The sequence below is a fragment of the Lathamus discolor genome, chromosome 10, assembly GCF_037157495.1.
Source record: "Lathamus discolor isolate bLatDis1 chromosome 10, bLatDis1.hap1, whole genome shotgun sequence".
NCBI lineage: Eukaryota > Metazoa > Chordata > Aves > Psittaciformes > Psittacidae > Lathamus > Lathamus discolor.
The window spans coordinates 14,080,533-14,107,445 of record NC_088893.1 but is presented as its reverse complement, the minus strand read 5'-3'; the positions used below and the strand labels follow the sequence as shown (position 1 = coordinate 14,107,445).

Sequence of the window (26,913 nt, the reverse complement as noted above, 5' to 3'; positions counted from 1 at the left end):
AGCTCAAGCTCTCTTTGGGGAACTGGTGCTCTCTTCCTGCTCACCTTAGCACAGCTGGTGATGTTGAGTGTTCTTTCAGTGTAGTATTAGCCAAAGCTGTTTCACTCGTGTTCTGTGTGAAGTTCTTGTGCTCCCTCTAAATTTACTGCTTGAAGGGCAAGAGGCTGTTCGGTGAAGCACTGGCTCCCCCTCCTGGTTTGCAAATTCTTTGCACAGACTGTGGCAAGTTGAAGTTAGTGGCAGCAGTTTGCTGCATTAACACATCTTGTAGTATAACCCCCAGCATTCATCTACTGCTCTTCAGGTTGTTCTGAGGCTTTACTCAGCCTGGAGCAGGAAATTATCAGTAGCAAGTCTGCTGGAACAGGTCTTAATCTGATAAATCCATTCCTCCTACTCATATTGTACTTGGAAACCTTTTAGATTCATGACACCCCTTACCCCATCCTACCACATTTTTTTGCTGCATTTAAAAACTGGCTTCTAGAAATTACTAAGATATATGCTGTGGTCACTAAGGCTTATGCAGCCTTCTTCTTTTCTTAAGAAGAGTTAGTTTTGACAACAAGACAGGCAAAGCCCTCCAGGTAAGCTGTAAGAGTGGTTGAAATGTTGAATGGGCAAGACCCTCTAATCTAGGGTTGGTTTTGGCACTTCTAAACCAGCATCTTTTCTAGAGTACTTGATATAGTACCTTAAATTTACCACTGCTGGAGCAGCAAGCAGTTTGTTCAGCCATGGATGTTGCCAAAAGCAGGGACTTATCTTGACCTAGAAAAATCCCTTACCTTTTGCTAGTTGTGCTGGAAACAAATATAGATCTCACCCTCCCTGTTATGTTGCACAGGTGGCTTCACCATGCAAAGCTAAATCACAGCACTCTTGTCTTACCTACTTAACTTTGATTTTCAGAGTATGTTTAATAACAAAACCACCCCAGGCTTATTTTCAGTGCCTGTGCCTTTGACTGATACTGATTTCTATACATCAAATGAAATGCTAGTTCATGCTGGTAGAAGACTTTATTGAAAGGAGGGAAGATAAACTCACAATACTTTTAAGAACAATACTCAGGTAAGGGGTAGTTTGCTTACAGACACCATTGTTTTTCTTCAGGGTAGCTACTAATCCTTCTCTACTGAAAAACACATATAGCTGCTCCAAACTACTTCTCTTGCATGTCAGTAGTAAGAGCTTTCATTAGCATAACTTCCATCAGATAAAAAAGACTATACAAAACTCCTGTATACAGTTCAAGCCCACAACCTACTGCCTTGCAATTTGCTAACACAAACTCCTTAAGGAGTAGTAGTTGACTGCAAGTGAGTCTGTATACACCTGATCTATTGTGATTTTATCCAAAATTACCCCAGCCATCAAAACAAGCCTTCACTTGAAGAAAGAAGAGCTGTGGTAGTGTAGACAGCTCAAGGGAGACAGTGTGGTCTCAAGATGTCATGTCAAGAACCTCCTGCCACCTTTCCTGTAGGCACTGGCACTGCCATGTTTCCTAAGGAGATCCAGAGCCTGTTCCCACAGCTTAGGAGGACACTGGGACCCAGTGTGAAGGAACACAAGGCAGCACTCCAACACATCCGGGAAGGGGAAGATCTGCAAGACAACAAACATGAGGTGATGTCTTTCAATTATAATTGTTCAGCTATAACATACCTGAGGCAGCAGCTCTCTAAAGATACTGCTCTGCAGTTTAGAACAGATGGTCATAAATTGAATGTATTTTTGACTCTTCTTCCAGTGCATGAGCATTACCTGTAACCAGATTTGCCCCCTTTTGCACAATCACCATGATTACCTTTAGTTATAGTATAGACTAGAGAACAGAGGGGATGAGACAACCTAGGCAACACTGTTTTCAAACATGTGGTGTAGTTTTTATAGTTCCTAAAGGCCATTTTATACCTTAAATTTCTGATCTCACTGTTTATCACAATTATTTTGCTAACATAATTAATTCTAAGTAGCAAGGGATTACTTTTAAAATGCATGGGAGAGATTCATTTAGAATACCCTTCCACCACAAACCATTCTATGACTCTATCCCATTAAGTTTTTCCACGCAGGATCTTTACCTATACTTTCCAACTGCATGGAGAAACTCCGGCTTTAAAGAAAGTTACCACCCTGATGCCATGTGTCAATTCTCTCTCAAAACTGCCACAGGATCAGAAAGAAAGTCACTGTGTTCCTTACTTTCTGTATGAAAGGGATTCTATGAGGAGGCTGCCCTTACAAAAAGACTTTTTCCAGAACCACAATGCCTCTCCTGAAAACTTACCTTCAAATTGTCTGGAAATTCTGCTAGTTTGTCCTTTGCTTTCAGAAGTTGCTTTGTGAGCTCAGGTAGTGTAATTGGTTGCTTTACTTCATCCTTACTGTCAAGAAAAGAGGTACTGTGAGCAACTGGTTTGCTTAACTGACCACATCGCCTCTCCTTGTACAACAAGCACAGGAGAGAGCTGGACAAGTGTTAACATGCTCTAGCTCATTCTTGCCAAAGTCCTAAGTAACTGTTCAGCAAAGAGACAGACCTCTTAGATCACACTTGTCCTTTTCATTATCCCTCCCCTTTTCAGGCTGCCCTACGTGTTCACTGTAACAACAGACCCTGTGTATCAGGAAATTCTCCAGCTGCAGTAAGTGAATGCACATGGTGGCTGAGCCCCAGGAAAATGCAGGACTTCTGAAGTGTTGAAAGCTGTATGTTGAAGTGTCCCTGGGTGATGATCTTGAGATTAGAGGCAATCTGAGCTAAGCAAGAAATCTGCTGCACAAACACACACAAACAGCAAAATTTTCAATCCATTAATTCATGTTCTGAAGCTTACCCATTCAGCTGGTTGCTGTCAGAGCATGGTTTGTCTGATTCAGTCTCTGAACTTTGCTCCAGGTTACTTTCCTGGGTGCTTCCAGTTGTGTTTTCCTGGAGATTATTCCTCTCCTGCTGATGCTGACGGATCATATCTGCTAAAATCTGCTGGACCTCAGCTATATCTCTCTGGGTGTTCTGTAAAGCAGCAATCTCATCTACAAGAAGCACTTTGCAGCCATTCACTTCTGACTGTCTGTCTACTAAATCAACCGAGGTAGTTCTTGAGTCACTTTCTGCCTCACTTCTCCGAACAGTTGTATGGCAGCAAGTTTCATCCGTCTGAACTGCACTTTGATCAGAAGTTTCTTCAGAGGAGGACTGACCTGAAACGTAACTCTTCTCAAGACCTGTTTGCTCACTGGGCCACAGCACAGGACCCAAACCAGCCTTTTGTGAGGCAAGGGAGCTTTTAGGTGGGTTCCACCACAGGTCATACAGCAGTCCATAAGCCACAAAGCCCTCTAAACTTCTGCAAGCATCCATGCTCTGAGGATGTGTGCTGTCCAGTTTGTGTCTCAAGTTATCACAGCCTAGTAATGAAAAACAAACACCAAAACCTAAGGATTACAAACAGTTTCTACAACTTTCTGAAGAAAAAGGGATTTGGTAAATTAACAGCTATCCCAGAGATCCAAACCAGAGATTTACTCAGATGCTGGTGGAGTGGTGCAGGAAGCAAGGAAGCAAAGGCAGACATCTTTGGCATCTTTTTAAACACAGTACTCTGTTCTACCATGAGACTGCATGTCTGAATTTTGATGGCCCAATGGCCCTTGCACTAGCCAAATTCCACAGGTTTCCACAGATGTGGGTATGTCTTGCTCCTTCCAAGCATTATTATGCCTATTGATAGTAATGGACACTTACAGGGAAGATCCTCCTGTCTGTCAGTGCCAAGAAATACACAAGAAGAGCCTTACCTTCAGGAAGGATGATCCTGCAAATCTCCTGCATCAGAGTGAAATTACCAGCGTCGTAGCTGCGGGTCACAGCTCCAAGAATACTCTTCACTGCCTCATGCCAAGTAGCGCTCCGATAGCTCAGGGCTGCAAGGCTCAGATCATGGGAGATATGGAAAAGCACCTACAGGAAGCACCAGGGAGCATGGTGAATACTGTAAAGTATGAACATTGAGAAGGAGCAAAGAAACACAGCACTTAACTACAAGCAATTTTAGCAACAGTGCAATTTATGTAGTCATCTTCACACAGGTGATAGAGCACTTCAACATTACTTAGAATGGTAAACTCAGCAGCTGTGCTTGTGTCCTACTAAATAGATGAGAGATGGGAGCACATAAAATGTCAATGACAAGAACTGCAGGAGCACCAGACAATTAACAGACCTTCTGAACTCCAGAGTGTTTTAACAACGAGCAGCCCTGACTCCAACAGCTCGACACAAAGCCCTGAATCAGTGCCGAGCCCACTCAGCTCTGCCAGTCGCAGCCAGTGCACCTCAGTGCTCGTCACTGACACCATCTGTCAGTTCCTACCCTGCACAGAAACAAATGCAGACAAACTGGTGGCTATGCAAGCTGTCCCAGCTGCCTATAATCTATTTCTCCCACACTATAGCCTCATTCTGCAGCAGGGTGCAAACACTAGCCCCTAGGAACGTCTGGCACAGCACCATGGGCTGTGTTTTCCTGCATATGCCATAGTAAAGCCTAGCGTGCACATGGATCTAAATCCATTTACCTGCTTTGGGTGTGTGTTGCTGGTAGAAGGAGGATGCTCAACACTGCGCAGCTGCTCCCATGCACATGTGGCTTGTTCAGTGGTGTCCATGCCCAATACATTCTGCCACACTTCTATCACCATGTCCAAAAATGAGGCCTCTCTGTTGAGCTCCCAGCTGTGGTAGCAGGGAGGCACGGGGCTCTTTCGGTTGCAGGGATTTCTTTCACTAAGGCACTTGCAAAGCAGTTCGTTAAGGCAGAAAACAAGTCTCTGTCCCTTTAACAAGGAAGAAAAATAAATCAATCAAGAGCACTGAGCTGCTGCCCAAAGAAAAGCAATCCCTTATTGACCACAGCAGACAGACAAATGTAAGAACATCATGGCTAGCAGCAGCTTGGTGATAGATTGTTACCCCATCATGGGCCCTATGCCTCTGCAGAGGTACATGTTAATCTGAAGAGAGATCAACACTAAAGAAAGCTGAGAGGAAACTACCAAACTCACAAATAGAGTTTTATGTCGCTGAAGGACTTCCTGAGCTCCCACCCAGTTTCTGGATAGCAGCAGGTCCTGGGCACATCTGAAAGACAAAGTTGCTGACAACTCTTCCTCTCCAGATATCAGCGCAAGCTCAGCAGCAGTTTTAAGGGATGTCACATCCCCCTTTTTTGCCAGCACCTTAACTGCATCATAGGGTGAGGAAGCCCCCAAATAACTGAAAAGAGAGAAAGGCAAGTCAACTTGGTTAGTACTTAAATACTGATTTTGAGTTGTATTGCAGCACATACAATTGGAGATAAACCTGTATTTCCCATGGGTTCTCGCCTTACCAAAGTTTACAACAGACATACGGTGCCTGATCTGCTGCAAAGCTACGAAGGGGAAGTCATATAAAGCCTAATAATCCAGACTGAAACCTCTGGTGGTGTGCACACTGTACATGGCTTGGATAAGGAACAGAAATAGACTCAAGAGAGAAGATTACAGTAGTTTATCCTTAATGCATTACTCTGGATTTCAGCTGAATACTTTCACAAGCATGAACACAAGCAAGAACTGGAATAAGCATCAAGCAAAGGCCATTATTCCAAGCCAAAGTATTTCAAGCAGCGTTAGTAATTTTGGTAGTCACAAATTTGAAACAATCTGACTGGAGGATTATGACCCAGTGATCAGGATACAAGTCCTACACTGCACATTTTCAGTGGAAAGGTTGGGAACATCCCATAGTCTTTTCATAGACATCCTACTCTTGAGTCTTGCTAGACTCTTTTTCAGAGACCTCCAGTAATGCCTATGGAAGAAGCTGGCTCTCCTGTAGTACAGCATTCGGACGTTCTGCTCTGAACTGCCCTCTGGAGCTTCTTTTCCCACCTATGTTAGAGGGAGTCAAGTGAGATCAGGCTCAGAAACCACCTCAGACAAGTAACAACCAGACCAGTTAACAGATTTCAGCCACTACAAACCAAGAACTTTCTTTGTTTCAGGCATGGAACCAATTCTGTCTTCTTCCCAGTCCCACTCACCATTTGGCAGCCATAGCATAATGACCATCCTTTTCTAATACCGCTGCCCAGCTTGTGTAGAGATCCTTCAGAATTGGATCTTCTGGACGCAACCTGGCCTTAGCAATTACAATTGCTTCCCTAATGCACATAAGAGAAGCAAGATAGGGAAGTTAATTGACTGTGTACAAAAAGTGAACCCAAATATCAAATCTAACCCATTAGAAAACATAAATATACAGCAACCTGTAAAACTGGTTCACCCTCAGGAGATCAATGGCCTCATACACTTTATGGATGGAGAGGAGATGGGAGGCAGCCTTCACATACTGCTCCTGAAAACACAGCTGCTTTGCAAAGGCTTCTACTGTCCAAACCCAGGCCTGATACCCAACTGCAAAAGAGAAGGCAAAGTTTTAAAAATGGAAGAACTCGTGCGGGATGACATCATGTACCTCTTCTCCGCCTCAGGCTAGTTTCTTAACCAACTGTAGCGCTTCACTACCAGTAAAGTAAGTTTAAAGCATATTTAAAACATCAGGCAGCTGGAAGGACCACGACATATTACAAAGTACCAACTTTATGCTTGGAAGTAAGGGCCTGCTCCTTCAAGAAGTCCCAAAGGAAGCCACTCTGTTTCCTGCTATCCCAACCTGTGGGTGCCTGTGGAAATATTCAGGTCTCAGTCATAAATAGGATGTGTTTTGTGTTTGATTTTTGTTATCAGGCAGTTAAAGAAGCAACTTCCAGTCTGGAACAATCACGAGTTTCCAACCCTGAGCAATCAGAAGGAGGCTTCTCTTGGCAGCTAATTCCATCTGTTTATGTGTTACAAGACCAAACATACCCATGGGTGAGATGGCCACCAGCTGGTCTGTCAGCTCTCCCCTCTCAGCAGCTGCCTGGAGGACACCCTTCATATCTCCCTTCCACAACATGAGCTGCTGAAAGAGATCTGGATATCCATTTTCCAAGTGATGTTTTCCTGTTGGAAGCAAACACACTTCTTATCAGCTGGAATACAACAGCATTGTTCAAGCATTTTTCCCAATTTGTTTGCTCCTGGAATATATGTTACAATGGACATATTGTCAAAGTGGATTCATTATTCCACTTACCTTCCACATCAATCATTTTGTGCAGAGAAGCCCTGTCTGTGAACAGTCCCAAGTGGATGCGATCCTTGAGGTCAGGGGACACATCTTCATTATGATCTAAACCAGGTAAGAAGAATGAATATTGAAGATTTGGTACAACACCGGGAACTGGGACCTGCCATGTCACTCTACTATTACATTGCACTCAGCTGGTGGCAAACACTTCAGTCTTCTATGTTCTGTCAGATCAGCACCTAGAACTTACTTCTAAGTTTGATCAGGATTATTTATGTGCAGAGCATTTATTCTAAATGAAGCACAGCATATCTCTTTGCATGTTCTAAGGAGCAATACTGTGAGAATACTAACATCTTCCTCATGGTTCATTTTATTCTGCCCATATTATTCCTCTGCAGGTGAAAATACTTTGCATACGAACAGAGAATTCTACTCTATCTCCACAAATCAAAGCCTGGCTGTATCCTACTCAAAACCTGGCTGGAGTGGCTACAGAGTGCTGGAACACTGCAGAAGTCAGGTACGAGACCACAGCTAGTCACACACTTGGATAAAGGGAAGGATTTTAGAAAGATAATGCTTACTGGTCAAAGTCAAGTCCTTGGACGTGTGCTTCTGAATACTTTTGAGCCCCTATCCTCTAAGTGTTTTAGTTTTAGACTGATACCTTTGGTTTTCAGACATGCAGCCAGCCTCAAGCAGTCCTGATGCATTTCGTCTTTTGATCTGTGGTCCAGAAATGTGCTGAAGGGTAGAATAGAACGAGGCTTCCTCTTCTTCAGAGAGGCATCAGGAGCTGAAAAATCAGACATTTTACTTGCTGCTGCAGAGCTACAAGTCCCCTACAGCAGAACTCTCCAGTTCAGGGTATTCCAAACCCCCTCTTCCTCACACAGGAAAACAAAAACCAGATGCCAAGTGCCACATGCACCTCTACTATGACTTCTGAATACTGATCACTTGGCATAATTTTCTGCCCATCTTGCCTGGAATGAAACTAGCAAACACAAGGCAGCATCTAAGCCCACACTGAACAGCTGACAGTCAGGGCAGGTAAAAGAAGCAGCAACTTAAAACGTTCAAGAGATTTTAAAAGAGCTCTGAGAGTGCCTGGAATGAGGACCTTGATGCAGGACCTGAAACATACTAACTTGCTTTTTCTTTAGGTGGATCCTTCTTCACAGGAATGGCTTTCTGGGTCACAAAAGGCTTTGGCAAGCTGAGTGATGAATAATCATATGCAGAGGAAGATGTATCCTTGGACACTGTGGAGGTGATAAAAAAAGGAAACACAATTCATGGAAAAGCCCATAGCAGAACACTTAGATATATTCACATCCTATTACATGGATTCTGAAATATGCAGAAAGCAAGCTTTGCTTTGCCATGGCACCGAACAGCTTTTTAGGGCAAGCAAGTATTAAGAAAACATTACAGAGCTGTCAGAAAGCTGTCAGAAAGCTGAAGGATGTCAACAGACACTAATGAAGGTCCACCAGTATTTTAAGATTTATGACCAGAAGGCAATACTGACCAAAAATGACGTTGTTTCAGCCCAAACTAGTTTAGAAAATGATGAAATACATTCCAGAACCATATTTCCTTCACCAGGAATATTTCAATAGGTATTATGAGAAAATCTCTGTGAAAATAGTGAACTTGATGATGATCTGAGCACTGAACAGTCTGGGAACCATTGAGCTAAGATAATTTGATTATTACCAGTTGTGGAGACTTTATCAGGCAACTCTGCCTCCCGAGCTTCTTTTTCTTCTTCATGGTCCGACACTCCATTTTCCTCTGGCAACATTTCCCTTGCGCTCTCATCTCCATTCATGGCATCACTTGGATCCTGCTTGCCTGGGCTCTTTCCTATAGGTTTTTTCTTCTTCTTGGCTTTGACTTTTGGTTGCATACTTCTTTTCTTCTCCAATTCTATACTCTTTTTGCCTGTAAAAGGTTGCAAGAGTTACCTGGATATTATCTGTAGAGATCAACAATTAGTTTCCAAGTATGGATACAACGCAATTTAAATCTAGACATGGTTCATTCTTTGGAATTCAGCATTGGAACTTATCATATCACATCAATGTGGCAACCCTCTATTTCCCAGTTCCAACATCGTGTTCAGGAAAGGATCTGATGTTTGAATATACTTACCTTGAGGAGGCCGTGTGTGCTCCTGCTTTGAGATGTGCCATTTATGAACAGAAAAATCGTCTGCTCCTGTATAAACAGAATCTGGATCCACTGGTGACCACTGGACACTCAGCAGCCGGCCCTGGTGCCCTCGGTAGTTGCAGAGCGGCTCTTCCTTAATAACATCCCATACCTTAGAAACAAGGAAGAAATCCAGTTAGAAAGTCTCATCTTCCCTAATACTCTGCATTTTCTCCTCAGTGATTTGCACCTGTAGGAGCTTCTCTATGAATGTTGAGCAGGTATTTCAAATACCACCATGGAGAAAAATCATAGCTTCCTTTGTTTGCCTTTGATACATTTGTGTGACATCTTTTTTAAGGATCTAGAAGTGCCAACATGAAAATGGTAACAGCTGAACTTACAAATCAATTTGTGAGTGCAAAACCATACAGATACCTGCAATCAGGTATCCAGAACCAGGAGATGGTTCCCAAGGGTAAATGTGCACTACTTCAGTCATTTATCTCACAAAAGCTTTACTGTTTAGTCAGCTCTAAAACACTATACAATGGATGATCTGAAATACACATCTAAGAGGCTGTGGAGCAATACCTGAGCAGTGCCATCATAGCAAGCAGATACCAATCTTCCCTCATGGTGGGGGCTCCAAGAAAGACTTGTGATTTTAGCTGTGTGCCCAGCCAGAGTTCGAAAAGGCTCTGCTATTGTCAGAGGACTTTCTGAAGTGCTCTCTGAAACCAAAAAGAAAAGCATCACGTATGGGCAGCAAAACAAACTGAGAGTAAACCAGAACAAGATGCCAAAACTTGGGATATAATCTGTTACCTATGACGCTCTTCAGATTATGCACGTAAATAGTGGCATTGATCGAGCCTGAAGCTATCAGGTAACTCAGCTCTGGCTGGCTCCCATGCTCGTGATGCCATCGAATAGCATTAATCAGTTTATGATGCTGCTGGATAGTGCAGAGCAACTTCAAGTTTGGTGACCGGAATATTTCAATTGAACTGAAAAGTAAGAACAACAGTGTAAGAATTCCAGCAGTCAGTGAAAATGGGAATTTTTTGTTAACCTGCATGAGCAGAATTACAGAATATGAAAGAGAATAACTAAATGAGTTTCTTTTCCGGATTCAACTCAAACCCTCACTTAACACATCAGCAAGAGTGCATTTTAATCATGAGTGGATCCTTTAAAAATAATTGAACATGATGACGTGGATCCTCCATGCCAAGAGCAGCTAAACCAACTAAAAGCAAGGAATGCGGTATTATCACAATTCAAATACATCATCAGTGAAAGAACAGAGACAAACCAGGGCAACAAAAAGTACTTTTGCTTCATGACAGAGATTCTGGTCAGATCAGCACATAAACCACCTGTCGTGGTTTAAACCCAACTACAAACCTCTTTCACTCACTTCCCCCCCTTCTTGCCCTCCCCCTGCTCCTGGAGGGATGGAGAGGAGAATCGAAAAGAATGCAACTCCCATGGGTTGAGATAAGAACAGTTTAGTAACTAAGGTATAACACAAATCACTGCTGCTACCACCAATAATAATAATGATAAAGGAAATAACAAGAGGAAAGAATACAACACCTCAACACCAGCCGACCAATGACTCGCCCCACTCCCCCCAGCCAAGCACCGACTGATGCCTCCTCCAACCCTGCAGTCCCAGCCCTTCTGGGTAACTCCCAGTTACACCCTGGGCATGACGTGCTGTGGTATGGATACCTCTTTGGTCAGTTTGGGTCAGGTGTCCTGTCTTTGCTTCCTCCCAGCCTCCCCTCCTCCCTGGCAGAGCATGAGGCTCAGAAAGTCCTTGGCCAGACCAAACATTTGAGCAGCAACTAAAAACATCGGTGTTATCAGCACTGTTTCCAGTCCAAAAAAGCAGAACATAGCACTGCACTAGCTACTAAGAAGGAGAAAAATAACTGCTACTGCTGAACCCAGGACACCACCTTAACCTCCAAGTGACACATACCCATCTTCATTGCCAAGAGCCAGGAGTTTGCCATCTGGCTTCCAGCTGATCTCTGTACGCGCAGGTAGTTTGTGCTGTAGAAAGAAGACACAACTATTGCCAAAAACTCTTCAATCTCTTTCACGTGCATTCAACAGGGCAAGACTGGCAACTGGATGGAGTAGCAATTATTCAGGATATTATTTCAAGTGCTTTGAAACTGGAAAGCTCTGTATGAACTGATTGTTTCCAACAGCCACACACAGCTTTAAAACCAGACTCTACTTCAGTTTCATTTTTCTGGTTAAGAAAATAGAGTAACTGATGCTGGAAACAGATGTGCATGTTGAGATCAGGGGGAAAAGAGACCCCTTTTCAGAGACAAACACAAACTGTTTAAGTGGTTTGAGTCAATACATATCCGAAGTTCATCTGTGGAGACTGTGGGTTTCAAACTTTTCATTTGTTACAGATATATCATGAAAGCAAAAATCAGAAACCTACAACTAGGAACTATGATTTAGTTACCATGAATCCATAAAATCCCCTCAAAACTGTACTCACTTTGATTGAATTAGTGTCTCGGATGACTTTGTTGATGTCATTTGCCTCTCCATTAAGCTTCCAGGGGTTGTGCTGAAAAACAATACCTTCTCCAGCACAACTATATAACGTTACAGAGGGCTGTTCACCTTCTCCTCCTATCCAATGGAGAAAAAAAAAAGCTAAATATACCACATTCTTCATCAGTCTTCCCAGAAGGAATCACTCCTACTATAAATCAAAACATTTTAAAAGGATATAGATATGCTTCAGTTGCCTGTACTGAAACTGACTAAAAAGTTCTCACAATTCAGTTCTCTGCTTCTACCAACAGATCTCTCCATAGAATCATCAGTTCAAATGGCAGAAACAGACTTCTGGAGCTAAGGAACACATATTTGCAGGAAGCCTGTGCAGTTAGTGCTCTGTAACACCCTGAAGTAAGAACAGAGGTGTGGTGCACACGTACTTTCTGAAATTCCTAGATTTCAAACTGGAAAACGTTGTTCTGCTCCCTTGCAAAACTATTAACAGCTCCTTCAGCAGAATGCATCCTTAGCTGCTAGAAAGGATTGCTACCAAGGAAATAGGGCTCCTTTTCCTATGAAAGGATGGTATACCAACATCATGGCATCTGTGTGCTCTGCATGGATGTTCTACTTTGTCACAAGGCATTGGAAGACTCACCAGGAGACAGAGGAGGAGTTGGAGGCCCCCAGGCTAATGTGTATACGGTCTTCTTGTGGTACGTACTGGAGATCTGAGGTGGCTTATTCTTAGCACTGCACAAGAAGATAAGGAAGCAGAGACAGTCAGATTTCAGCAGAGAGGAATACAAAAATAAAAGCAACATATTTCCAGTTGTGAGATAAGACACCAGGTGCTTTAACCTCCTAAAGCCATGGCACAACCAAGCCTTCCTTAACATCTCCTGTAGACACTACTAAAATTGTAACAAAATTGTTCTGATGACCTTTACTTGCATGTTGCTTTTCATTCTCTGAAAATGCCTTTTTGTCTAAAGCCTTCTTTGACTGATGTTCTTGCACAGGGCTTCTCTGGTCATGCAATTTTAAGTAAAGATTGCCTTAGAAGCTAACAAATAATAATGGAGAGATTAAAAGATGCACTGAGAATCCAACTGTTTAACTAGTTTTAACTTAATCCTACTCTTGTCTAACAGTGAAGATATACCCCAGAGAAGACCACCACCCCTCTGCATGGTAACATACCAGCAGGATCTGACACTAATGAATTTGAAAGCTACTTTCTTACCTGCTGGAGAAGGTGTCAAATATGCCAACTTTTCCATCATCTGTTCCAAAAGCCAAGCAGCCTTCCTTAGTTGGATGCCAGGATAACTGCAAGCAAAACAAAAAGAGACTCAGAATGATACAAGCTACAACTACAGCCACTTGATTTGATCACTCTGCTATGAGCAAAGGCTCCCCCCTTGCAGCTACAATGGGATAAGATGAAAAGGATTAAAATCACTGAAATATTATTTGACGTTTGCGTTACAAAATAGAAATAGAGACTGTGGTAGAATGGCGAGAAGACTTTTGGGGTGAGTAACTTCCATGTTTTCCTGCTGCAAGCACTTTCACCGGGCAATAGCCTCTGGCTAACCACTGGTTAAACCCAACTGAAGACATCCATGTTGGGTTTTGAGCGTGTTAAACTTCCTAGCAGAGCAAGGGCAGCCATGGATAAAGAAAGGAAGGATCATGAAGGAGGACAAAAGTCAAAGAGCAGTGAAAAAGCCAGCAGGACTTCAGCTGATTTCACTAGATGTAATGTAAGCATCTAGGGTAGGTGAAAATCTGTTGACAGATTCTAAAATTTATTGTGTACCAAAAGAATCAAGTACAAAAGGAACAACTTGGCTTTATATATTGTCAGTTGGGAAGAACCTTCTTTGGAGTGAAATAAAAAAATGGAAGTGAAAAGATAAAAAAAGAGGGAATCAAAAGGACACTTACTGCTGTAACTTTGGACTTTATGCTTTGCCAGAAGGTTTTAACATCATAAATGTTGTTCATGGACAAAGTATTCCACACCCGGATCATGCTGTCTCCAACACCAATGGCAAGACAGCCCGTGTCCACAGGGGAGAAGGCAAGACTATAGACAAATCCCCCAAGGGAGGGCATGGTCCAGGTACAATCAAGAGTTGATAGGTCCCAGCACTTCACCTAAAGAGTACAGAAAAAGGAATGGTTAGAGAGACTGGTATGACAAGCAACAGCAAAGCATGAGTGAGATAAAAGGTCATATTCAAGGCCTGACATAGTGTGTGGTCTACACCCTGAGGATAACATATCACAGACAGGGCTGCAACAGCTGGAAGACTGTAATGGAACAGACAAAATGACTACATTTTAATCCTATGGTCCTCTGCTAACTTAAAAATACGCCTGGAAAAGGCAGAAAGTTAAAAAACAAACAATACCAAAACCCCTTTAGTTTATACCAACTAAATGATTTTAAGAAGGAAAAAGACCTTTTTAAAATGAAACTGTCAGGAAAAACATGGTAAACTCCCTTATTAAATGCTTACCATTCAAGTCTAGAATGTCGTAACGATTCAAGCCAATATGGCAAGGGTTGAGCTTATAAACTAACAAAAATATACACTATACACATGGACTCAGACAAATTTTAAGCAATGGTGTTACAAAAAGCTGCATTAAACTCACTTTAACAGAAAATCTGTGGTGCTAAATGAGGTAAGCTCACTCAGTCAAACTGTATAGATAGGGCTATTTTTATGTTAACTTTCTGAATGGTTCTTACGTCTCTATCCATTGAAATGGAAAAAAGCAGCTCTTTGTCTTGATGCTTCACAGAACTCAGATTGAACACAATCCGGGAGTGATTTTGTCCTTCTGAAGATCCTAGAAGAGTCCACTTGCGTTTGCCAGACTGAGTCAAATCCCAGAGCAGCAGTTCTCCTCTGCAAGATGTAAATGTGTACTTCATTATTCACTTCAAAATTATAACATAGATTAATATAATAATATATAGACACTGTATTACATGTATACATATTGCAAGTACAAGAGTAATACAGCTTGACGCACAACACATTGTGCAATTATAAGCAGATACACACATGCAGCTGCCACCCTACAAACCATATCCCTAGTTACCACAATGAAAACTGACATGTCATTTCCTCCCAACAGATGGGCAAAACCCCAGTAAGTACCATTAGCAGTCAATATTAAGTTAGATTATCAAACAAATTATAGGACTAGTAGTTTTCTAGAAGTCTGAACTCACACTTTAACCCTTGGTCTGTTTTCTCTCTAGTTACACTGGGAAGGAAGAAGGGGACGTCATCGTTTCCTACCTAGTTCTTCCTTAAGGATCAATAAATGAATCCACAGCTATTGCTGGTACCCAGGCTCTGTGTGCCCTGCTTACCCAAAACAGCTGGATACAATTTCAGTGGGATGACCAGGCGGCCAGTGAACAGTCAGCCAAATGCGCTCCTTAACAGTGGGATCAACAGCTCCACCTCTTCTCTTTGTTGGTGGCAACTTCAAAGTCATTACACCTATGGAAGCAAGAGGGATCATTCAGACCCTCAACATCAAACACATCAACATTCTCAGAGAGAAAAAGAAGTCACGTCAATCTGAAGTATGATCCCCATGCTTTAAACTATCAAGTTAACCAATCAAGGCTGCATTTAGAGAGTTCTTCCACCTACTGTTATCTCACATTATCAGTCTTACTCACTTCTGCCTCTAGTGCAGCTCCATATTCGTATGGTCTGATCTTTGCTTCCTGAAGCCAGGTAACAACCCTTCTTTGTGGTGGTGTCCGGTGTCAGCTCCCCATTTGGACCTTCGCCTTCCTCTGAAGGAACAACTGAATACCATCGAAGTCATGTTATTATACTTGAAAAGTCAAAGCTTTATAGAAATTACCTGAAAATATATTGATTTTTACCAGAATATACAGTATTGAACTTACCAGTTGCCTTTGCTTAGTGACTTACTGACTTTCTATAAGGAATTCAATGTACTAGAAGGACATTCACACAAACTAAACACAACTTTCTGAACTATTAATCAGTTCTACATACCTGGGAGTTCATCTTGCCAAGCAAATAACCTTTCTTCACCAGACACAGGGCACCAGGCCAGACAATGTATTTCATCGTCATGGCCTCTCAGCCGATGCAGTACTTCTCTTTTCCTGCTGATATCAATTATAACCACCATGCCATCCTTGTAGCTAAAACCAGAGATTTAAATTAATGAAGAGATTATCAGATCCTTTTGGAATAATACCTAAGTCAATTTTCAAGCTCTTTACTAGGATCACCATTACTGTATTACAGAGAACCCAAACCACAAGCCACAAGGGGACCAGCAGTAGCATAACGGTCCAGGGGAGCTCCATTTAGCACTGGTGTACCTGCAGCTGTCTTTTCATGAACCAGTATATTTGGCTTAAAGAATGACAGCAATTCATTAGTCATACAGCTTCCAGTCAAGTCTAATTAAAAAATAACAGTTTTAAGGTACTTCAGAGCAGCAAACCAAACCTGAGCCCTTACACTGCTACAGATTTCTGTGTCTGGCAGGTCTACCAAATCTAAATGTTATTTCTAGTTTGTTCTATACCAGAAAACCACTTAAAATTAACCTTACAACTGTGCAGCAAAAATTCACAATAAGGTTCTTGCAGAAGAAGAATGGAAAACAAAACTTAATGAATATTTACCCAATTGCCACCAAGTTTTCATGATGAGGAGAACAAGTGAGACAGAAAACTGTCCGAGGCTCTGGGAAGAACAGCTGGCTGTCACTTCTGTTGTACCAGTAGCAAACAATGACTCCTTTTTCATCACCAGACACAATCAGATCTTTCACAAGAGGTGACCAGTGCAGCGCTGAGATCGCGTTCTGAAGAGAAGAGGATTGAATACTTTTCAAAGCTGTTTTGCTACCATCTAACACGGAATAACAGGTAGAAAATAATCTGTAAGTACACCCCAGCATCAGCTGAGTTTGTTCTAAAGGGTTTCAGTTCTTCTGGGCATTGGCTGATATGGTGTCCTGAGTCAAGATAACTGTTCAAATGTTGGTTCTTAGTCTGTCCTCTGTGGAACACTGACTTGCTGAACAGATTTAAAGCAAGCTAGGTTAAGTGCAATGAGTACAAGCAACAAGCACAGGCGCTTACTGAGCTTTGATGGTAACCAACAATTAAGGTGATGTAACAACACCGCTGGCCTAAGGCTACAACAAAAAACTGGCCAGAAGCGTTCAATGTTTCTTATTTCATTGGTTTTGAAACCATCAAATCCCAGACTGGTTTGGGTTGGAAGGGACCTTAAAACTCACCCAGTTCCAACCCCCTGCCACGGGCAGGGACACCTTCCACCAGAGCACGTTGCTCCAAGCCCCTGTGTCCAACCTGGCCTTGAACAGCGCCAGAGATTGGGCAGCCACAGCTTCTCTGGTTAAACTCAACCGTGGTTACAGCGACATAACCCCACTCTGTGTGCAAGAGCCGAATATCCCTCCCTACCCTGTGCCTTCTTCCGCCTCCCCAGCACCGCGGCCCCCGGTGACACCCCACCTGGTGCCGACTGTGCTCCACCACGGGAGCCAGCGCCTCCGTATCCCAGATTTTGACGCTCCCATCGTCGGAGCTGGTGGCGCAGAGGCTGCTCTGCCCCGGGCAGTGGCAAAACGCGAACCCGGAGATCCTTTCCGTGTGCCCGATCAGCTCTCCTGCACCGACAGAGACCGCCATCAGACCCCCGTGAGCTCCTCAGCATCCCCCCTTCTCCATGGGTCCCGATGCCCCCAACGTGTCCGAGCGGCAGCTCCCGGCGGAAGCGCGGCCCCGTGGCGTTCGTATAAAACACGGAGGCTCAGGGCCTGGCATCCCGCTGTAACGGTACCGTAGAACGCAGGTGCGGCGCCGCCGATCTCCAGCAGGCAGACGCGGTGCCTCGCCGCGAAGCCGAAGAGGCGGCCGTCGCTGCTGGCGTCGCTGCAGCGGCTGCTGTACCAGTTGGGCGAGGCGGGCAGCACCCGCGCCCCTCCGGCCGCCGCCATCATTCCCCCTCTGCCCACCACACGGGCACTGCCGCCAAGCGCCCCGCACGCCGTCGCAAAATAGCACGCCTCGCCGTGCGTGCGAATGCCGTGAAGCGAGGCCGGGAAGATGGCGGCGCGGTGGGCTGCAGGCGCGGGTAAATATGAGGGTCGGGGGCAGAGCGCTGGTGTCAGGAGGGTTTTGCCTGCTCATTCCTCGCTTATTCCTATGCTGGTTCCTTGTAGGTAACGCCTGTGTGCGCGGTCTGCTCGGTTGGGCGCGGCCGGAGAGGTGAGTGTGGCGCTGACGTGATCCTGGAGCTGCGGGGAATAGGCCGCTCCGTGCCCCTGTCGGGTCTTTCTGTGTGCTTGTGGCATGGTGTGGTGTCTGGTGCAGGTCAGAGGAATGTAGTGCATGTTGCTTCTCCCTGCGTTCTCCCTAGTCGGTCCTTTCCTGTAGTTGCTGGTCTTTCCCCTCACTCTGGAGCAATGGCAGAGTGGTGCTGGGGGAGCATTGGTTGCTCCTGGCTGTATCTCTGACTTCAGAGGAAAGGCTGGTGTGGGCTCTCAAAGTGCAGAGCTTTGGTCTTTGCTAGAGCCTGTGGGGGTAAATTGGAGTCACTGTGTCACTGAAGGCAGAAGAAATAGGCATCTGTTTCCTGTGCTTTACTGACTTGCATTTGGACAGTTACATGCTGATGTTGTTTTATTCAGTTCTTCTAGTCTGTGTATGTCTCACTTGTTGCTTATCCATGATGCTTTCTAGAAAGCTTTATTTCCTGTTCCCATTATTTACCCATCTCTAATGTGGTTTTGTTTGTTGCTTGTCACCATTTGCTTACAAGTGTTTGTGTCCTGTTCTAACGTTATGATAGAGCTGCTTTTCATATGAAGCTGGATTACCTTAAAGTGGGGGGAATGCGCGATTCTTTAGTTTGTTAAATGTATTAATGTTCTGTTAATACCAGAAGTTCATTAGTGATTAAGTTGTTCAACAACAAAATTATATTCATGCGCTTGTCAACTATTTCCTTGTATTAGTGGATGATAATGTGTCTGGTTATGATAAATTATTGTTCAGATGAGTGAACATTTTAAGTATTAAGCAAATAAATTGCATTTGTTAAATACTTGGAAAAATATTCTGTAACATTTAAATCTGTATATTCTGCTACTCTGTACTGACAGGATGTGAAACCTTTAAGGTGTACAACGGCCTTTTGAAACTGATCAATATGTACACAAAGCTGTTCAAACCTTAGTCAAATTCAGTTTCTGGTCTTGAACTCTGTAGTTAGGAGTGGCTGCCCTGTACTGCTTTATCTGGTCAGCAGAGGGCAAAACAGAGCTTGGTTTTTCTTCTGAATCTGAGGTGAGCGACTGAGAACTGGAGGTTTTGCTATCCCTGGCTTACATTGATGTGATTGCATTTGGAAAGTAGTTTAGATTATCTTTCCCTTCAAATGTCAGAAGGTTTATAAATTCATATTATTTCGTGGATACTCAGCCCACAGTTGAAAAATGAACTGTTTACTGCCAAAATGTTGTAGGTAAATGTGTACTGGATAGTCTTAGAAAGAAGTAAATGGTTTGTGGTAGTAATAAACCCTCCATAAGGACAAAGAGGTGACTACATCCTGGTGTGACAGTCTTGGAACACTGAATGTGGAACCTCATGCTATGTCACTGTCACCAAGCTACTGTCATGGTTTGCTCTAGGAAGCCTGAGGCTTCTTACTGAATTAAAATGTCCTTTCAATGTGAGCTATAGAGGACTTGAACAGTTTTATTTTGTGAGTACTCAATTGTGCCAGTTCTCTTGTCAGGACAGGTAAGTTCACAAGTTCCCAGATAAACTGGGTAGGGACAAAGAGCCCTGATGTTCAGCAGCAAACACTGTGGTCTTGTCTTGCAGGTGGCTAGCAGCCAGTAGCCTTTTTCCTCTGTCATGCATCCACACATCATGCACAGCTCTGCAGCAAATTGGAAAGTGGGAGAAAAAGAACAGGATTGTTTACCCTCCACAACTGCCTGGAGAACCTCGCAGACCAGCTGTAAGGATGTCCCAGGGAATTTACTTACCTGTTTGTGTTTGGCAGCTTCTGATTAAATTGTGATTGTCTCTTGAGTGACTCAACAAGACATTGGTTTGATAGACTATTTGTCTGTTATTTTAGTTAGTTTGACACACTTATATTGTAAAAGTTAACATCAATTTGAATGTTTCTTATTTAAAAATTATATTGGAGCTTCGCGTTGCAAGTATGTGATGCAAACTGCTGAGGCTTCACTCCGTGTAGAAGTCTCTGAACTACAAGGAGGCAGAAGTTACCAAGGATGCGTCATTATACACTGTTTGTAGTGATAGTAAATAACGAGAGAGGAATGTCACTGTATTGTTGCTTCTGTGCACAAAGATATGTAACTTTCCTTGAGTAGTGGAACTAGCGGTGCCTTTGATGTAGGTACAATAGAGGACGTGCTCTTTTCACTTCTTAATTTCTGTGTTATCAGACCTCAGAATATATAATGCATTGCCTGTTGCTGTGGTCTCCCCTTTAATTAAGCTTTTCGGATGTTTTCTGTCATAGCCATTGCTCAAAACATTCAATATGTACTGAGAGGTTCCAAAGCTCTGTGGGGAGGCATGTGTGAGTCAGATGTGGCATGTTACTGAGGTGTTTTTCTTAGGAAACTGTTTTATATATGCTGTCAGTGGGGTTGTTTCTTCAGTCTGGTGCACAATAACTTGTGTTTTACTAAGCCATAAAGTGCAGCAAAGAATCTAAACATAATTTTGTTACCTGTACGCTCAGTGTAAGGTCTTCTGCTGCTGTTCAAGACAACTTTTTTTGTGAAGTCAGCATATATAACCTGGTCAGATTTTTCAATACAGTCATAATAGGTTGGGTTTTGATAACACCAGGTTTATGCCTGTTTCTCCCTGTCCCTGGGAAGTACAGCTACCTGTGAACAGGAGCAAGCCTCTTAAATTGTGCTTGAAAAGTGAGTGTCCTGTGTTTGATCACTGAAGGGGTTAACCAGTGCCGCTTTCTCTATAGCACAACCTTGGAGAATTTTAGGTTAATTCTTCAGTATTTCCTCACTCTCAAGAACTGATATTTTGAAATTGCATTTTTGTAATTGTTCTTCACAAGGAATTAATGTGCTGTGGCCTCTGCTAGGCTGCAAAGTCTTTGCATCTCAAAAGGATAGGGGGTTTTTGGATGTGCTTTTCTGGGCCATGAGCATTGATTGCTTCTGTGGACATTATGGCCTAGGACATAGAAATACTGTGCTGGCTAATACAGTGTATATGAAAATGCAGTTATCAACCAACTCTGTTATTAAATCAGTTTTTAAGCTGTTTGTAACAAATGCCACCTCTTTAAAAAGAAATACTGATGTTAAAACTTGCTAGTTTTAATCCCTGTTAGTACAGTAATAATGTTAACTGTGTCTTTGAGACAGCTCTTCATGCCAGTCAGACTTGAAACCCTCTTCACTTCTGAAGAGCTAATGAAGTTCACTCTGGAATATTGTTTAGTTGCTGTTCCAGTAAGTTGACTTGACAGCAAGAGTAGTGTTTTTAAGACTGAATGGGCATGTCAGTCCTAGACTGCTTCAAAATGTGGGGAGGAGGAAGTGAAGAGATGATGAAAAAAAGTTTGTGATTGTCTAGCTACTTCTCTTTTTTTAATGCTTTCAGCTTCAAAAGTATGCCTGATCTGGGATGTTCATGGTATAGTAGGAGAAGTCATATTATTCTATTCTTAGTAAGAACATAGTGTAAGACTTATGCTTCATTCTTGTTTTCACGGCAAAATTACTGATCCTTCCACTTCTTTTTTTGCACCTAGGAAATATATCACTGTCGGAGGGAGATAAAATACAGCAAAGATAAGATGTGGTACCTGGCAAAACTGGTAAGCAAGAAGTGCTTTGCCTTGTATTTGTTAGAACACCAAATTTAAGTGCTGTATTTGCCTTAACAGCCTTGTTCAGGCACAGTCTAATCAGCATCTTTGTAATGGAGTCCTGGGGAGAACATGCATCTGTGCAGGCGAGCGGCTGTGTGTGGTTTGGTTTAGCTGCTTTATCCTACTACACTCTCAAATGTGTACCCAGGATCAGGTGCAGATTGTGCACTGTGGAAGCATTTTTGTGTTTGCTTCTGCCTAGTAGTAGCTGGCAAGGGGAGCTTTGAAGGATAGTAATGGACTGCTTTTCTCTTTAAAGAAAAGATAATTAAATGTCTTATCAAGATTTATTGAATATCTAGCTCAGAAGTTCTGTATTTAAGATATTACATTGACGAAATGGTAATTAAAGAAACTCTTTTGATTTGCTTTTTATAATGGCAAAATAATTTCGATACTGTCTTCTGAGTAAAAGAAGGGAAATGTTTGTAATTGCAGAAGGTAACTTTAACACTTTGATTGCAGATAAAAGGGATGTCCATTGATCAGGCTCTGGCTCAGCTGGAATTCAGTGATAAAAAGGGAGCAAAGGTGATCAAAGAGGTATGCAGTAGGATTCTGTAACATTCCTAGTTTCAATAAAACTTTCAAATCAATACCCATCACCAGAAGTTTGGAGATGTTTCTGTGTTTTTCTGTTTCTGTTAAGCGTGTTGGGAGCACAGTCAGATAATGCTTTTGTAGCAGTCATGTAATGTTGTGACTTAGGAATATGCTGAGGTCTCTTGTGCTGGTGGTTTAACTTGTAATAATAATAAAACAATAATAAAACACTGGGTACCTCTCTAACAATGCTTGGTGTTAAGTTCATGGTAAACAATGTAGAATCCTTGCACTAACAGTTGCTACATGGATGTGCTTTGGTTCTTAAAGTTGTGAGAGATGAAAGATAACCATCAGGGAAGGTTCTGTAAAGGCATAAAAGCTTTTCATAGACTGTAGTTACTAGGAGTCTCAAATTACTCATTTTCTTGGCCAAAGCATTGATTTTCTGCCATCATAATGACCAAGTAGGATACTGTATTAGCTGAAAATGTTGAATGGCCTAAGCTCATTTTGCCCATTGTGGAATTTGTTTCCAGTCTGATGTGTAATTAGACAAAGGTCCATGGATGGAAGGCTGACACATGCTAGTGGAAACCGTCTTTTCCACTCCCTTTCCTCCCCAAAAATGTAATAAAATTGTCCACACCTTTTTCAGTCTATATGCAAAGAACATATTTATGTGCAAGATGTTTGTCTTTTAACAATATAGATCTTTAAGGCAGTTACAGAAAAAGTATTCTAGAACTTTGCAATTTGTTCCATGTTATCTGGAGATAAGAAATAGCATTGCTTAAATTCCTACTCAGCATTTCCATTTCTTTTCCTTTTGTTGCAGGTTCTGTTAGAAGCGCAGGAATTAGCAGTAAAAAAGCACAACGTGGAATTCAAATCAAATTTACATATAGGTACTTTTTTCCCCCCTGTTCTTTCAAGTGAGGTTTTGTTGCTTTAAATCAGCTGAAGGGATAGAGGATAGTTTCTAGTACATTTGGTTTTACCAAAACATGAAAGGCACATGTACAGAAGTTAGTGTGGTGTTTGAGCCTTCAACTATCACTTTCTTATAGTTGGTCTCTGACTGGTGTTCTTCTGACACCTGGATGCATTGTTTTTAAGACATATTCATCTTAAAGTTGAATATCTGCTCTCTATGTGAACAGAAAGTCCTGAAGAGGAAGATGATTGACATGATCTTGAAAGACTAGACAACAAGAAGCAAAGAGTTACTACTTTTTATTGTTGGCAGTAGGTGTAGATGCTGGAAGCTTTGCCCATGGCTTAGTACTTCTAGATTTGCAGGATCAGAATGTAAACTTCTGTTTGAAACAGTGTAAATGAATATTGACGGTAGATTTCTTTATAAAAAGGCTTTGCTCTAGATGACTACAAGATAAGTTTGTAATAACTACAGTGCTGTCTAAAAGATGTTAGAGAAATGTTTACTTGTAGGCGGTTTTAGTCCCAAAGGGGAGAAAAATCCCATCCTTCCAAATATGGCATAAATGTTATTAAACTGACCTCATAAGCTTCAAGTAACCTGGACTGGAGAGCAGATTTGATTAGAATTCTTTGGAGCCTTCCAGGCCTCTGCCATAAGAAGGTTTATCTGCTAGTGCAGGACTGGATGTGTAGATAATGAAAATACTCGTGATGAATGCAATAAAGTGAGAAAGGAGAGAAATGGATTCTGTAAGACTTGTGCAGGAATTCATGAGACAAATTGCTGAAAAGCAGTGAAACTAATACCACCTTCAGAAGAGCTATATAACCCAGTCAGTGCTCAGTGTGGTTTCCTTTGTATTTTTCCTTTACTACACATTCATCTTTGCATGCATGCTTTCTAAATTCACATTTTTGATGCTCCTGAAGAGAGTTAATTCAACTCACAGGTTCCTCTAGAGCAGTAATCTGCTAACTATAGTAGAAGAAAGATGGAGGAGGGAATCCTGAATAGAATTAACTTTTCATATGCAGCCATGAAATATGCACTGGCAAGACACTGTTTCATTGCAGATGTGTAGTAGTTGAGTCACTGAACACTCTTCTCTTTCCCTCCTGCGTTTTCTTTCAGCCGAGTCACTGACGGGCAGAGGCCGCTATACGAAGCGGATTCGTTACCATGCCAAAGGCATGTTTGGCATCATGAAAATCGTCAGGTGTCATTACTTTGTGAAGCTGGTGGAAGGTCCCCCTCCTCCTCCAGAGCCACCAAAGACTGGGTTTGACCAAGCCAAAGAATACGTGCAGCAGCTGCGGAGTAGAACCCTTGTTAACACACTGTGACAAACTTTTGTGACTATCTAGGTATTTGTTTGATAATGTAATTATGTAAAAGAATAATTAAAATAATGCTTTAGTAATATCTTTGGTGATGTTGGAGCTGGATGATGCAAGAATGGTCATAAGCTTTTGTTCTTATTTGTTAAGCCATAGGTATGGAAAGGTCTTGGAAAAGCAGCAACAGATGTTACTTTTTCTGAGTTGTTCGAACCAGATCATTCAAGCTCTACCTTGGACTATCAGATCTAGAGTATACAGTGCTGTTATAAAGCTTGACAGGAGCTGTGTTTGTCCTACATTCATGCAGCTGTCTTGGTTATGTATGGTTGGATGTTTTTATTGTAAAAATCAGTGCTTGAGAGTCATGTTGCAAGATCAAGACTTACACTAAAATTGCTAAAATTTGACAAAGTAGCTACAACAATGGAACAAAACAAGTAACAATAATAGCTGAGATTATCAGGCATCAGTTTATGGTTTCTTTATCTGGGCTGTCATGCTTTTTTCTTAGAGTCTCTGCTGTGCATCTTGGGCATTGTGTCTGGGAGTGGGGAATAAAAACCCTTTTAAAGTTCAGGATTTGTCAGTCAGTAGGTGGCAATGTTTAGTTTGTCAGGGAGGGAAGTGGCAGTGTTGAAACTGTTTTTATTCTGACCATGGCCTTAACAGTCTGATATGTGCATGGGGTTCAGGTTGTTCTCTGGAAACTCGATGTGGGCAATAGGCACGGTATGGAGAAAAGCTTGTCTTGCTGAAGAGTGAACTAATGGTTCTGCTTTGGAAACAAATTGCTTTTGTAATGTTGAGGCAAGTAAGATATTTCATGGATTTAATACGGAATGGCTTGTTGAATATACAAATCCAGACTCTGAAAACAATTCCATTTTTATCATTACTCTTTGAAAAGAAAAAGGCTGAGGTCATTAGGGGGGAATCTCATTTCACTCAGTCACATTTTCAACTGGGATGGCCAGAGATCATCATGATAAAAACATCAGCATAAAATGACATCAGCATAAAAAGAATGAGTAGTTGCTTGTTTATGTAAATGTCTGATATTTAGACCTTACTTTTCTATACTGGGAACATTAGAATGTCAGACAAATTGCTTAAATTTGGGTCCTTTTACCACACCAACCAGTGGTAGCTTTTCTTACAGGTGTTTTCTTTGAGCAGTACTTGAATGATGACAAAGGGACAGTTCCTGTAAGGAGACAAATTATCTTTGTGTCTTGATGAAGGTGGTATACAGCTGTTTCTTTTGGCTACCAGAGAAAAGGTCTCATGATGTTAAAGAGTGATTGTGAAGTTACACAAGCAGTACATGCATAGCTCAGGATTGTTAATGCGTGCTTGCTTGCAGTCTGGTTTTCTGCAGTGAATTTCCAGACACATTACCTGCTTTAAACCTCCGATTTAGTAACTTTTTTTCTGAAAGGTTTGTTCCTGATAAAACTATCTCTGCAGTCCCTGATGGGGGATTGAAGAACTGTTTCTGTTGTGCTGTGATAAACAGCTCTGCTTTGCTCTGCCAGCTGCTGTTAAACTCTTTTGTCATACTGAATCTCTTACAAGTTGTAGCAAACTTAAATGACTTAATCTTTTTTTGGAGTCAGTGATCTGGGAGAAGTCTAAGGAATTGCAAAATAAGCCAAGCTTAATAAGCACTTGTCATTTAAGCATGTAAAATCTGGCTTCTAGATATTTTATTCCAGGGCCTGTTTCTCCTGCATGCTCTATGTTTTGCTTTGGTCCCTTGTGGACTTCCAGACAAGGTTGTGTCCTTATAGATATCATCACTCTAGTTATGAATCTGCAGATGGGGAGAGAAGTGAGAATGTTACTTATGTCTTTCCCAGCTTGTTTGTTATGCAGCAAGTGGCCCTGACGCTCTTTAGATAAACAGACCTGGCTTTTAAAATTTTCAGTTGAAAAACAAGGTTCTTCTTTGTCATTCTTGTTTTCTTTCTCAAAATACTAAGTGGGAAGACTGTGGCATGCTTTTCAACATTCCTCTTACTCCTTAGTACCCCTTTCTGCCTTCTTAAGCATAACCTATCATGGATCCTTATGATGCTGGCCAAGGAAGCTCCATGGTCATGTCAGTAACATACAAAGATGGGAGACTTGGTGAGATGAGGGGCTTCAGCTGGCTTATTCTGCCTGGCACTGATG

The 26,913-nt window shown here is 42.2% G+C and overlaps 2 protein-coding genes across 2 annotated transcripts; one reads left to right on the top strand and one right to left on the bottom strand.

Annotated features, from left to right (window-relative positions):
• Positions 1 to 1,007: 1,007 nt before the first annotated feature.
• On the bottom strand, positions 1,008 to 17,978 carry GEMIN5 (gem nuclear organelle associated protein 5). Its single transcript, XM_065690974.1, has 28 exons — positions 17,797 to 17,978; positions 17,469 to 17,623; positions 16,608 to 16,789; positions 15,964 to 16,115; positions 15,615 to 15,746; positions 15,297 to 15,429; positions 14,664 to 14,823; positions 13,850 to 14,062; positions 13,143 to 13,228; positions 12,555 to 12,649; positions 11,889 to 12,025; positions 11,346 to 11,419; positions 10,181 to 10,362; positions 9,947 to 10,086; positions 9,353 to 9,524; positions 8,915 to 9,142; positions 8,344 to 8,457; positions 7,860 to 7,988; positions 7,196 to 7,291; positions 6,925 to 7,062; positions 6,324 to 6,471; positions 6,099 to 6,218; positions 5,077 to 5,287; positions 4,591 to 4,848; positions 3,811 to 3,973; positions 2,847 to 3,420; positions 2,297 to 2,393; positions 1,008 to 1,611 (listed from the first exon to the last, which is right to left on the bottom strand). The coding sequence occupies exons 1-28, from the start codon at positions 17,954 to 17,956 to the stop codon at positions 1,456 to 1,458; spliced, it is 4,605 nt and encodes a 1,534-aa protein (XP_065547046.1). The 5' UTR covers positions 17,957 to 17,978; the 3' UTR covers positions 1,008 to 1,455.
• Positions 17,782 to 25,314, top strand: MRPL22 (mitochondrial ribosomal protein L22). The gene is made up of 7 exons (XM_065690975.1): positions 17,782 to 18,090; positions 18,179 to 18,224; positions 19,848 to 19,986; positions 21,793 to 21,858; positions 22,378 to 22,455; positions 23,294 to 23,363; positions 24,530 to 25,314. Exons 1-7 carry the CDS (start codon positions 18,063 to 18,065, stop codon positions 24,739 to 24,741), a joined length of 639 nt encoding a protein of 212 aa, XP_065547047.1. The 5' UTR covers positions 17,782 to 18,062; the 3' UTR covers positions 24,742 to 25,314.
• The last annotated feature ends 1,599 nt before the right edge of the window (positions 25,315 to 26,913 follow it).